At 44.8% G+C, this 14,469-nt stretch overlaps 1 protein-coding gene across 2 annotated transcripts in view; it reads left to right on the forward strand.

The window, feature by feature from the left end:
* Positions 1 to 14,469, forward strand: part of CACNA2D2 (calcium voltage-gated channel auxiliary subunit alpha2delta 2) — a 222,560-nt gene that overhangs the window by 12,552 nt on the left and 195,539 nt on the right. For both annotated transcript variants that reach the window (XM_042799591.1, XM_042799593.1), the window contains exon 2: positions 10,971 to 11,052. In XM_042799591.1, coding sequence (XP_042655525.1) covers positions 10,971 to 11,052 — 82 coding nt within the window. The remainder of the gene's footprint in view (positions 1 to 10,970; positions 11,053 to 14,469) is intronic.

A 14,469-nucleotide genomic window follows, 5' to 3' on the forward strand; every position in this document is an offset into this window, starting at 1 on the left:
CAAGGGGAAACATCAAGTTTAGCATCAGAAGGTTGAGTTGTAGTTCTGACTCTGCTCCCAAAAGTCTGTCTGGATTTGAGACTACTGCTTCACCTTCGTAGCTCCATTCTCCCCTCCTGGAAAAAATGGAAAATATCTTTATCAGACATATTAGGAGGATTCGACAGTTTAATGTTCATCAGTGCCTTCAACATTATGTTTGATGGTCCATTGCACTATCTGTGCTTTAATTATGATATTGAAATGGTGAGGGAATGTGGATGGTAACTCTGAAAATTGTGGAGCGAGGTTGTGGGTGCATTGCTGGCTTATTAGCTTGAGGCATCTGGCGAGAAAAGGGACACATCTGTGCTTAGGCTCCAGCAGAGCTTCCTAGTGACCTCTCCCTTTTGGAGGAGAAGACAGCTTGTTGCAGAGTGGTGTTTTCTTGCAGCAGGGGGATCTCCCAAGGTGCTTGGCACAGCGTCCTTGTTCTTAAAGGTGCTCCAACACAGCATCCTCCTTCCACGGGGTCTTCCAGGACAGGGGGCACATCCTTTCTGATGTGAAAAGCTGGCTGCAGCTGGAGATGGGGGAACTGAGCCTGATGGACCAACGTCCTGAGCAGCTATAGCAAACCCTGTAGCACCTTCTGAGTATTTCCAGTGTGGTTCAGTCACCTTCATTTCAATGGGCTTGTATCCTTTTCAAAGGAAATGTTGTATGCATATGCTTTTTCCCTGTGGAGGAAGCAGTGTTTGTCCTAGCTGGATGGGGAGAAGGAAAGAGCAGGGTGACCTGTGAGAGCTGACAGCTTCATCCCTGTTGCTGAGGCGCACTGAGTGATGTGGCAGCACTGGAACAAAACCAAACCGGGCTCCATGCTTCCCCTGTCCCTGCCTCAGAGCATGTCTAGATGCCACCTTACAATGGAAGAGGTGTTGCAGACAGCTTTTAGATGTGTATCACAAAGTAGTGAGGTAATGACATAAAATGCAGTAAATTATTATTTATTTTTTTAATGTTCTCCACCCCCACCCCTTTTTTCTTTCATTGCTGAAAGGGACTAATACAATGAAGAGCTTCTGCAAAGGAAGGCGACTGCATATGAAATAACAGGGTTCTGGGTATTTGGCTGGTGAGAGATGCAATAAGTGAGCATCGCTAAGTGCTTTATAATAACGATGATTATAATGCTCTCGTAGGAGCCAGGAATCTCTCAGGTAGGGGAATGATGGGGAGATGGGTTGTTTAAGATGGGGGATTTAACTAGATAGATATCTAGTGACAGTGGCACCCAGAAAACCCCTGGGGAATGTTGTATATGTTGCTGTGAGAGGCTGCTCCAAAAACTCCAGGAGACTTAGATTAACATGGTGAGAGACTGAAGAATAATGGGAATGCATGACCTTAAATAGCTCTTGTAGCAGGACGTCTTTGTGGCAGAGGTGAATGATATCTTTTCTTGGTAAGGAGAGAAGTCTTAGGCACAAATTCAGCAGAGGTCTGACTATCAGTAATCTTCTACCAGACTCCTTAGTATGGCTTGTGTTTTAGTGAACAGATTAATCATTGTGTGCCCAGTCTGTTTCTGATCAGCTGAACTCTGCAACTGGAAGGGTGGATGCTCAAAGCAGTCCTCCAGTGACCCGTAGTTACTAAGAGTTACCCAGCGTGCCATTTTCAGCTTGGCCACATTTGTGTTTTGTTGCAACCCTTCGTAGTAGCATGACTCTTCCTGGCAGCAGGAGCATCATTGGGTGGGAAGTATCTTGCATGAACAAGAGCACGTTGGGAAGCTCTTTCTCGTCGGGGGCTCTGGCCAGTCTGTTATTTTCTGGTTGCCAGTATGGCCTCACGTCTCTCCCTCACCCTTTAAACAGCACACTGGAGAAATGAGAGGTAACTACAATGTATGTATTCAAAACTCTAGCTATCAGCACACAGCACTCCTTTATCATGCTTTGCCCCGTATTTTGACCAGACTCTTTACACAGAGGACCCAAGCAAGGGGAACTGTTTTGCTTTGTCCAGTATCTTACTATTTGCATAGCCAGGAGGTGGTGGTTGTGAGCCATCCTAAAGTCTGGTGGGAGCCTGCATCAGGTTGGATAGTCCTGCTATTGTTCAGCAATGATACAGGAGCACGGGGCAACTCATAGCATCTAATCACAAAGCTGTTTGTGTATGCTTTAGATAACAGTGTTCTGGTGGCACAATATAGAAACACTACCCAGACTGTCATCTTCTAACCATCTAGCCTGATGTACTCAAGTGACAGCTTCACTATTTTTCCAGGCTGTGGAAAAAGCTCTCCCATCTCCAACCAAAAGTGCAGATCCTGCAAGATGTGACTGTTTTGTCTTCTGGGATGGCTCAGCCTTCCATCTGGTGATGAGGATTTACTGGAATGAACAAGAAGATGCAACAAGCTATCCTACTTCTGTCTAGCTCCCAGGAGGGTCATGAATTATACACAGAATAAACAAATAACCTGATATGTCTGTCATTATATCATAAAGAACTTTAATAATTCATGCAGCTTGCAAAATCCTTACTAAGACCTACCCTCTGTAACCTTATCTTTGCCGTGGGGGATGGGATCTCTTCAGACTCCACTCAGATTTTATCTGTAAAACAGGAGTTGGCGAGGAGGAAGGTTTTATCATAAAACTTCATCTGTATAATGGGTTGCAAAACGATGTGCAAGAGTTATCAGCCATTGGGGTCTCAAGGGATGCTGAAAATGACAAGTGGCTGCACTGGATGAAATTTATGCAGATAGTGTGCTTCATAAAACTGACACCTATTCACTTATTTATTAATTCATTGTGTTTCAAGTCCAGATTTGTGACAGTCTTTGAGATCAGGAGCCCAGTTCTAATCCTGTGTGACGAGAGTGCAAACATAGTGTAACCCACGGGCCCCTCTCGCTCCTGATGCGCATCAGCAAGTGTGCCAACTAAATCTAGCTCCAAGATGTAAAATGAGAGCGTTGCTTTCAAAAAAGCAGGGTGGCTAAGGCATGAGGCTAGCTTTGGCTCCGAACAAAACAGTTCATTGCTTTGGGTAGCACTTTGCTGGTATCACCAGTACAGTTCTAGTAATGGTAGCTGTTGCCTTTAGTTGATTTTGCTTGTGTTACAGTCCTGGAGTTGCACACTGGTGCTTCTGCCACCATGACACGAGAGGTCAAAGTAGCTGAGCCACCCATTAAAGTTCCCATTTGCAGGACCATCCCTGTAGCAGCAGGAACAGTCAATCTGGATGTCCAGCCATAAATTCAATAACTAATTTATTTCTGTTCTAAGGCAACCAAATTCAGTTTTGTTTATGCACTTGGTAAGTGGCTTGATCATTCCTGCATGGCAGAGATCTTCTTGCTGAACTTGTTCTCTCTCCCAGTTGAAAATAACAAACTAGTGTACCATCTCAAGGTGCCTGGTTCTGCTTCCACTTACAGAAGTAGGGGTTGGTAGCAATGTGCTGAAGTCAGATTTACCCCTTAAGACTGTGAGGATTAGTTTTTGCATAATTTCAGTGTATTTGGGAAATCTCATATGGATGTCCTGCCAAATAATGCCCTTAACATCCAAGTATCCATCACAGGATGGCCACATGATGGCCTGAAGAGGAGCTCTAGTCTGATAATAGGGGTGGGAGGAACTTGATGATGGGGTTCATGACTCGAAGTGCCTTTTGGGAAAGTGCTCTCCTCTCCCGTATGGTCTGCAGAAGATATTTACTGTGGCTGCTTTGCCATTTGTTCTTTTCATTGCGGTACCAGTGAGGGATGCGTGCACGCGTTTGATCAGAAGAATGCAGTGCCTGCATGGGGGCCTTTTGCAGCACCGCCGGGCAAATGTACCAGCTAACACGTTCAGTGACTTCTCCTTCCTCTTTCTGTTGGCAAATGATTCACCAACAGATGATGATTTTCCTCAAGCCTACTCTTAGGCTTTAAATTATTCACTGAATTATCCTTTGGCCTCCAGCTTCTTTGCATATCAAATACTCCAAATCAGCTTTTTGTAAAGTTTGAAATTCAAGATACTTTGATTGGACACGTAGCTCTCAAAGAATAGTTATTGTGGCTCTTTGTCATACTGGGAGGGCATTTCAAGTGCGGTCCTGCAGGGATCTGCCCTGGACCTACTTTTATTCAATAGTTTCATTAATAACTTAGGCAATGGAATGGGGAATATGCTTACAAAATCTGTAGGCAACGCTGAGCTAGGAGGGGTTGCGTGTACTTTGGAAGGCATTATCAGAATTCAAAATGATCTAGAAAAATTGAACGGCAAGCTTGGGGTATCAGCAAAATGAAATTCAGTCAAAACAAATGCAAACCGCTGCACTTAAGAGGGAGAAATCAAATGTACAGATACGGAATAAAGAATACCCGTCTGGGTAGCGGTGTGGCAGAAAAGATCTTGAGAATTATTGTGGATCACAAACTTTTAAGTCAATGAAGCGCTGCCATAGCAGAAGGACACGTTTATTCTGCAGTGTGCGGTAGTTTCTCAGACAAGACTGGGCAGGTGATATTTTCTTCCTCATACAGCACTGGGTTTGACTTCTGTTGTAGTACCTCATCTCATTTTTTTGGCATGAGCTTTTGGAGATATAGGTAAACTGTAGACAATCAACAAAAAGGATGAAATGTTTAGAAAACAGTGCAAAAGAGGGAAAGCTAAAAAAACTTAGTTTGGAGTAGAAAAATAAAGAATTGAAGGGCAAAGGGTGCAACAGAATAATGATCTTCAAGTTCTTGGGAGCTTGTCAGAAGAATTTTCCAGTGTCTGCTGTAGGTAAGTTAAGTGGGAAGAAGGAAGTGAGATTTAGGGTGGATAAGAAGGGAACTTTTTCACCACATGGTGAAAAATGGAACTGGAAAAAGGTACTGTGGGGATACTGGGCTCACCTGCAGCAGAGGTTTTAAAGAACAGATTAGATAATACTTCATGCAGAGGGTTCAGGTGTTGAGATGTCCCAGTGCAACTAATGGTGGAAGAGGAATTCCCCAAAGCCCTGCAGTCGATGATTGACAGAACACCTACTACCTGCTCTGTTTCTAGGTGGAGTTAGACCTTAAGTGGTTAACGCTTCTGTTTTTTGATAGACAAATCATATTTAAGGAACAAGTTTCTTCTTGCCCTCGATGTCATTGATGGCAAGTTGGTGGTTACTGTTGGTTTTCCTCCAGGTATCCACAAGAATATTTGTGCTCAAGAGCTGTTAATGAAACACAATTTTTTTCTGTAATTGTCAGACTATTTTTCCCTCACTTTTTGCCCAGCTCTATCTCTCCTGCAGGCTGAGGAAACTCCCCAGTTATTCCTTTCATTATATTGTTATACTTGTTGGGGCATTAAACTAGTATCAGGATGGATCTGGTAGGGGGTTTGACACTTGCTTTTTTATTTTTGTTATTTTTTTTTTTTTTTTTTGGTAAGACATATCCTTTGTAAAAAATCGTAAAGATGAAGCAGACTACAAAGATAGCACAGAGAAACAGGCACAGAAAGTTAGTGTTTGAATTAAGGAGAACAAAGTAATTTAGTGCTAGATCTGAATGTAGAACACAGTACCCCACTATCTTTCCCTGTCATGTTTCCTAAAGATCTTCCTTGGGATATAGTTTTAATATTCAATTGTCCCTTCTCTCCCTCCTATAATAATGTCAAAGATGCTTTCTTGTTATAGGGGAGACCAGATGGTAGAGGTGAATAATGTCTTGACAAATATTAAGAAAAGACTAGTCCAGCAGGCAAATTTCTCCCACCTCTCCTTCATATAAGCACCTGTGCACATATTTAAATTAAAAAAGAGTCATAAAATGACAGTATGGGAGGCTTGATAATGTCTGGAAGCATGGTCAGGAAGTTATCTGGTTATTTTGAAGGAAACAAGTGTTCTCTGGAAGTTGTATCTTCAGGGGAAAGCAAAAAGAAAGGCAACTGTTTTTCCTTAATGGGTAAATATGTTGGGTTTTACAGCCTAGGTATATAAGAAATTAAGAAAACTCAGAGGGGCACATACACACGTGTATGCGTGTGTACTGACATGCATGCTATTATAGTTAGAGGATTAAGCATTTTGAAGGAATAAGCCAATTATAAGAAGTTCCTGCACAGCAAAAATTAGACAACACAGTAATTAATAACATTATTAAATAGCAATATTTGGGCACTGAACCAAAGCGTATGAATCAGAGTGAAGCATTCTTGGCTGAACACACTGCGTGAAGTGTAGACACTTGTACAGAGCACTCTGTGTAGAACCCAGTAAGCTTTGGGGCAGTATATCTACTTAGCAAGCAGTTTTTCCTCTTGTCTTTTCATGTTAGTGTGAATCTTTTTTATTTTTTGGGCTGGGAAGGCAGCAAGAGAAAAGGACTGAGTTTTGGGGTTTTTTTGTTTTGTTTTGTTTTTGTTTTTTTTTTTTTTTTAACATCCTCACTTGCTCACAGCCAAACAAGCACTCTCCTAAGGCTGCTTTAAAAAAAGAGAAGTGTCCTCAAGCAGATAACTGATTTTCTTTCCTCTTACTTCTCCTTTCCCTGGGCCTTTGTGAGAGACCACTTGCAATGAAGGTAAATTCATTAGCAGTTTGCATGACTGCCTTTCCCCCCCGGGTTCAGTGTGGCGGGGTGTGCCCACAGCCCGGGAGGGGTCTGTCCCACGTACCCCGAGGCCCCAAGGGGCAGAGTGGCCCGGGGCTGAGCCACAGTGGCCCATCCTCCTGGTGCTGGCCACGGGCACTCAGCACGTGGCTTTCACTGGTGGCTTGTCTGCGAATGCCTGCAGCCTCTGTACGGAAGACCAGGACTCCAGGCGCCCATCTGTTGCGTGCACAAGCGTGCGAGGACAAGGCTGAGGACAGCCTGTCTCCTGTCTTTCCAGGCAATTCTCATTTTCTTCTGAAGCCACACAGCTGGAGCGGTGGTGTAGCCTCACAAACCAATGTGGACATGTACAGAAGTCTCTGTGACTGCTTGGGTCACCCAAAGCGTGAAACGTGCCCTAACCCTAAGTAAGGGTTGCTGTCACCAGTGGCAAGGCACAGGCACCCACTGCGCAGGAGTGGGATGCTTTGCTTGCTGGCTCCCACTGCAACACCAGTGACTTGCCTCCTGATGTGCTGCTTGTCACAGTAAATATTTTTGAAGCTCTACCGCTTTTTTTTTTAAGCCTACTTTATCTCATCTTTAAGAAAAATCAAATATGCAAATTATGAAATCAATTAGCATTTTTGTCATTTTCTTTGGAGAGGCAGTGATAAATGGTGTTATGTTTTCAAAGTCACTTATGTCCCTTGTTAAATGTGGCACAGGAGGCTGTAAAATGTATAGGGGAATGAAACAAAACCATTTTTTTCAATGCAAGAGATTTTTAATGTATATCCTGAATGCGCGTGATCACGCTTGTGCATGCAATAGTTGTAGAGTTGTTAGGTTGGAAGAGTCCTATGGAAACTCCCCAGCAAAGGCAGAGCCAGCTGCGATGATGGGGAACACTGGGACGTGGTGTGCATGTCATTGCTAAAGGCGGGGATGGGATGGTGGGGCTGCCGGGCTCCTTGCGTGTGGTTCCTGTAGGGACAGAGCTCCCGAGCGCCATCAGGAATGCTTGAGCTCAAAGGTTTTCTTCTCGCCCACGTTAACTCCCTGCAGCGGACGCCGGAGCGGAGCTTGGCCGAAGGAGGAGGCTGCACGCGTGGCTCAAAGGGAGCGTGGTGGCTTTTCTGCGAGCGGCGCCTCCTCCGTGCTAGTGGCTTCCCAGTCGGTGCATCAGCTGCTTGCTTCATGCTTTGTTTGTCAATGCCATTTCACGAGAGCAGTAGGGCACTCCAGGCTGTGTGTTTGGAGGAGTTATTGCTCCTCAAGCCCTGTAACGCCACCTGAGGCATGCGGTAATGGGCCAGGAATGCAACGACTGTCATGTCTTACTGCTTACAGCTTCCATAAGAGACACAGTTCAAAGAGAAATCTCCATGTTCATAACGGGCTATCAGTTTCTTTACCCTCTTCATCCTTATAATGGTCGTCTTACATAAAATTTTAAGTGCAGTGGCCGTGGGAGAGAAACAAGCGGCAGAAGGTCAACAGAGGCAGAATAATAACCGGGTTTATGTATTTTATTATTATTTTTTAAATGGTAGCTTTCAACCCAGCATACAGCAAGCGAGATGAAACCTCCAAATTCTGGCATGTGGCCCACTCTGATGACTTCTGGTCATGGACATTACTGGGGCTAGAGGGAAATAGTAACAAGTCAGAAACGCACAAGGGCTTTTGCCAGTGCTGTGCTGTGGTGTGGGTAAGGGATGTGCTAGTTGGAAAAAAGAATTTTTACTACCACTGGCAAAAGCTCTAATATAGCTATACTACATCAGAAAAAGAAGCTGCTTCTGCTATTACATTTTTTAATCTGGAAACCTGGTGTCAGCTATGCAGAAATCCCCTCCTGCCTTTTTTTGATAGTGTAATACACTTTTTTATTTTTTTATATAGTGGTATCTGAAGCTTGTAATACAAGGCTTAGATGGACTTTTGGGGAAACTGCTGGTCTGTAAGGTTGGGAGCCAGGTATCATAAGGCTGAACAATGAAAGGGAATAGCAGACTTTCTTATGAATGAAAAAATCCAGTGGCTTTTCCCTAAAATAGTAGTACTCCTTGGGGCGGAGGCAGGGGGTGGAATAAGTTTAAAAAATTTTTTTAAAACAAATCTACTGACTAAATTTAAATTAATTTTAAATCCCAGCCCAACTGAGTGCTCAGTGTCTCTTTTACATATGCCAACAGAGTAATACTGATGCCTCTGTCTTCCTCTATAACTAATCCTCTCTGAAGGCTTGGCCATATGTGACATTTATGTGGATATGAGCAGTTGTTAATGTTGATGGATACAGCTCAAGATGGACAGTAATTTTCCCTTGCTGTGGTGGTGTAGGTGTTCCTGGAGGGAGCTGACACAGGCAGGTGTCACTGAAATTGAGGATCTTGCACAGAGCTGGAAGTTAAGGAAGGGTGTCAGCTCCAGAAGTCCTCAGCAGGGTTTCTCAGACCTGTGGCTGCGTGTGAGCATATAATTGACTTTTTTTTTCAGTTCACTAGACAAACTGTAGGAGAGGAAAAAAATAATAACAAAAAAATTCAGTTTTGGTGTTTCAAGGCATTTTTTTTCAATGAATGACTTGTGTAGAAATAAATAATTTCTGGTGAAAATACTTCAGAAGATTTATGGGTAACTTTGGACAAGCTGAATATACATTTGATGACAAATAAAATGTTTGACTGAAAAGAGAAAAGAAAAAAGTACTCAACCCATGCCCCTGCCCCAAGCTCTGTTTGTAACCTGTTATCTTTACACTGGCCATCCCCCCAAAGGCTTTGCTTCCCCGCCTTTGGCAGAAGGGTGGGCTTACAGATGTCCTCACCCATCTCCTCCCCAGACATGCTCCCAGGGCAGGAGAGACAGCGTTGCCTTTGCAGGAATGTGGGAAATAGTGTAAGTTATACTGGAAAACTGGGAAGATTTGGCATGCACAATTAAATCTTGTTTTCATCCTCAGCCTTGCATGTTATTAACTGGCATGAATTTTGCCTGTGTGAGTAACAGGCGTCTGTCTGCCAGTCTCCCCCTCTGTCTCCATTCGTCTCCCACCCCTCACAAGTGATGCTTCAGCTCTGTTCTGCCAATTGTCTCAGGCATCTTTCTGCTTTGATATTTCTACCCACCTTTTGGCCTGTAATGTATAATTCTGAGCCCTCTGTGGACTTGCTTCTGAGTTGGGTTTCTTTGCCCCGTGGTCGCCAGGAGAGCCCCTTCCGTGGGTTTGTGGGGGGTGCATGGGCTGCTGGGGGAACGTCTCTTTGCATGAAGAATGAAATCACTTGGTGAACCTAACCAAAGTGCAAAACCCCCGAGCTGGCCTGCTCCCTCCCAGCATCGCTTTGCTGGCCTTACCTTCTACTTCACGTGTTCCTTCCCTGCTTTCTCCGGTGTAGCGCTCGGAGATGAAGGTGGCAGTGGAAAGCGCAGCGAAGGCGGGGCTGAGCGGTGCAGAGGCAATCGAGCGTTGCGGTTCCAGGTCAGATGGGAGATCTGACATTTGCGTGGCCAGCGGCTGGAGTCAGGAAATCTCATTAAAAGGAGGAGAGTTATCGAGTTCTGTGGATTTAGAAGAGGCGGCGGGGGGTTGTTGTTGTTTTTGGTGTTTATTGCTCTAAGTGGAAGTCGGTGTGGTTGAATATACCGGAGGGTGTTGTGCCTGTTGGCAGGACTGGCAGCCAGCTCCCTTGCTGGGCAGGGGTCAGGACAGAGGAGATGCCACATTGGCAGGTCCTGGCCTGTTCCGCTGCCCCGGGGGCTGCTCTGCCCACGGTGGACCCGGCAGAATCTGTGCCTGGCTCAGGCTGGGCTTAGCTGAAGGTGCAAAGCAGCCGAGCCCTTGGGCACTCGCTGGGCTGCGCGTGGCTCCCGGCTCTGCCCAGGTCGGTGCTGCTGTGCCGCAGGGACCGTCCACGGCCGCGGTGGGACAGGCACGTTTGCTCTCTGCCACAGAGCCCTGCTGAAGCAGTAAGCTGTTTTCTGTATGCCACAGCACTATGACCTTGTTAATCACTCGGGGCTTAAATAATCATCTACTGCAACTGTTTATATAAGGAGAAACACCCCCACCCCCTCACCTTGCCATTTTTGTTGTCTCTTTTTCCCCTCTTTTCTCTCTGTGGCGCCTCGTGTATAAATTTTGAAGTCTTGAAGTTGATAACCTGCCCCAGCCGTAATTCTCAAAGCCGCATGTTCTTGGTATTCTGCCTGAACCTGGTGCTGCAGAAAGAGAGCAGTCAACTTAGCCGAGGGCACCAATTTCCTCCCTCTCCCTTCAATCACCTTGCTTATCTACTAAGTGTCAGGGCTCTGACCCTTTCTCTCTTTTCTTTCTCTCCCTTTTTCTTTCTCTTCTTCTCTCCATCTCTTGCAGTATGCAGTACTGGGCCAGGAGGCTGGAGCAGGAGATTGATGGAGTGATGAGGATATTTGGTGGAGTCCAGCAGCTCAGAGGGGTAAGCTGTCTGTCTTTTATCTGTGCTGCCTTCCTTGTGGCAATGAATGTTCTCATCTGCAGAAATCACCTGTGTGAATACTTGCAATAAGTCACCCTCTCGGCTCACTCCATGTGCAGGGTCATGGCTGGCTGTGCTTCTGGTTGCTGGTCAATTTGATGCATTTATCGAGTGTGTGGGAGTGAGTGTGTTTTCTACCTGTCTGTCTCTCGGGCTGCATGTCACTACTATCTGAGCATGTACCTGTGGTTGTTTCTCCTATGTGACACGCTAAATGCATCTTAAATCCAACTAACATTTCCTCCGGGGACTGAAGGTAGTTTAATTTGTGTTTTAATTTTAAACTTCTGTTGACAAAGCAGGAAATGTTCAAAGGATAATTTGACTAGCCATTGGAAGCTCTGTATTTTTAAATACACACTGCAGGTAAAACTGTAATTCTTGTCTGGCTTCTGTTTCCAAGTGCCACAAAACAAGTCCCTTTTTCTGATGCTGGCACCAGCCTCCTGCTCCCCGGTTGCGGGAGCCAGACCTCTCCCTTTCTTGGCAGTGCTGCTCGGGGTGGGTTAGGGCAGGTACACAACCGCTCCGTCGTCCTGGCTTGTTGGGTTTGTGGCTCAAAGGGTCTTTAAGACCCTCCCTGTTTCCTCTTCCCAATACTGTTGTGCTGACTAGCTGTTTTGAAATGGAATAATTTGAAATTAGGGTTATGGTGTTAATCTAAAGAGAATGGGCTTCTCTAGCATGATAAATTTGTTGCCCCAGAAAAAAGCAGGGGGTGTATTGTGTTTTCTTATGGCAGTGGCATGTTCTTCTCAGATACCAATGATTTATGGGCCTCTTACCGTCTGTCTCACGCTAGTAGCTATATTGGCTTCAACAGAATTGTTAATGTTCTATACTGTTGGTTGTAACCCATTGTCTAAACACAGAAGTTTCACTATTTTCTTTTGAATGCATTTTAAAATTAGTTTAACTGAAGGCTTGCAAAACTCTTCATAGTTCATCCGTTCATTTGCATTCATATTTGAGCTCTGGAATGGTGCATCTGGGCTTTGCTTGCATTCATTTCAACTGAACTTCACCTGGATTTACATAAACTTCACATGCAGCATGAAAAGCATGTACACCGCTTTGCTTTTAACAAATATTTTTGGTTGTATCCATGCATTAGTGCAATGCAGTTTTACATGTTGGCAGGATCTTAGAATCAGAGCCCAGGATTGCAAGTTTTCCAGGCAATACATAGGTGCAACATCCAGCCTACTCTTTAGCAGAGCACTTTAAAAAAAAAAAAAAAAAAAAAAAAAGACTGCTACTACATTTTGTACGTGTCCTCTCATACAATTTATTCTTATTAGCGTTGATTTTGCTCCTTTGCATGTTAAATAGGTATATCATGTAATTTTTTTGATGCCATAATTAAATAGAAATTACACCTCCAATTTGCCAGCACTTGACTCCTATTGGCCAGTCAGTCAATTACAGGTAAGAGAGCTTCCCACTTTTTCTGTTTAATTCTTCTGATAGAACGTAGTGCATCACTTTAATGGATTAATACCAGATAAAGTGACTGCAGAGGGATTGAAGGGGCTTTTTGAAATCTGTTTTGGAACCTGTTCGTGAAGGGAGGGAGATGTGCACGATTATTGTATCTGGTGAATGCATGAACCACATGAAGCCAAGAAATGAGCTACTGAAAATTCCAACATGCAACCATTAAAACACCAGAAAGGACTGGTAGAGGCTGTCTGTGGATCTTTGGGGGGAATTTGGGATGTGGAGTCCAGGTTTGACGCGTAAATGCAGTATCAAGTGGATGACACTTAAAGACCACATCACTTGCTAGTGCAAACTAGCATAGCTTCACTGATGTGAGATAGCTATGAGTGCTTCATCCTGAAGAACTCAGAGCTGTACTTACAGGGGGTCCTCTTACCCGCCAGCTGCACACAGGTTCATCTGGGTTGCAGTATGGGAGCTGTTTAATGTCATAAAATGGTACTGTAACCCACTCTGAGACATAGATAAAAAAAAGATAACATCCATATTCTGCTTCAACCACACGCGAAATTTAGAGGGTGGCAACTAATTCTTAAGGTTGGGACTCGGTCCGTGCTTCTCTCCTTGCAAAGGGCACTACCTGGCCATGACTTGGACTTTGTATCTCACCTTGCTCCATCGTCGTGCTGGCTTGCAACCAGGATGCGGGTGTTGGAGTCCAGTCCCAACCCAGGGAGCTGCCATGCACCCTGATGCAGAGCGAGCGGGCTCAGGGCGGAAAGGAAAGCCACTGACTCAGGACCAGTGGGAGCTGAAACGTCTGTCTAGCTGGAAGTGAATCCCACCCACTGGGATTTCTCAGGAAGGCTTATTGTTAAGCAAGAATAGGTCCGTGTGGGGCAGGAAGGATAAAAGAAGAAAAATGGGGCAAGTAGAGCCTGTTTTCTTGCCAAAACTTGCTGATGTTCTTTGGGTTCGCCACGTTAGCCTGGGACATTCAAATATCTGCAGAGGGGGGCTTCTGTTACATAGTGCATAGGGAGTGATATTGGAAGCAGAGGTAAAAAGTGCTCCAGTATCACCGAAGACTAAACTAGTCCTTCTGAACTCGATGGGGCTTCTGTGCAGGTGATGGGTCCCACTGCCAGGTCTCATGGGTCTGTGAAGCCTGTAAGTGCTGGGGGTGGTGCCATGTTAGAAACGGATCCTCACTTTCCAGTTTAGGCCTGACTATCAAAGTGAGAGATGGGTAAATACTAATAAAAATACCCTCCTCTGAGGTTTTTCAGGTTTACTTATGAATATTTTTTTCCTTGGGTTGCTGTGAAAGGATGTGGACCTGTTCTTTGGTTATTGACTGAAATAGTATAACTGTTGTGGCATATGAGGCATGAAATTTATTGTCAGAAATATGGTGTCCAGGAATATAACAGTGCTGAATATTTTATCTTGCTGGAGTGCTGCCCACCCAAGAATTATTTTTATTTTAACTCTTCCGTCGTTTCCTGGAGTTGGGGTACTAAATGTGAAATGTCCTGGGGCATCATGCCAGGGTCTCTCCTTTTGGCTGTGAGGTACCACCTTGCTTCTCTCCTGAAGTCCAGACCTTGAAAAAAACGAAGTTCAAATGTCCGCATCGGTCAGACTGGCTGTGGTGGGGCCACACGTGTATCTGAACGCTGTGGGCTTGGGGCTGTAGGGAGGACCGTGACATTGCTGAGCTGATTCTCTGCCCAGTAAAGTTGGCTGGCCCGTTGTTCCAGGCATGCCTCAAAACAAATCCCACCACTCGGAGATTAGGGCATGTTGTGTTGCCTCTCTGTCCTCACTTCCCTTGCAGCTCACCAGAGATAAAGAGCACAAATCATTGCTAATTTAACTCTGACTGGCGCAATTATATGTGGAACCCTAAAA

This window comes from Tyto alba, unplaced genomic scaffold, assembly GCF_018691265.1.
Source record: "Tyto alba isolate M040663 unplaced genomic scaffold, T.alba_DEE_v4.0 Super-Scaffold_3, whole genome shotgun sequence".
NCBI classification, from domain to species: Eukaryota; Metazoa; Chordata; class Aves; order Strigiformes; family Tytonidae; genus Tyto; species Tyto alba.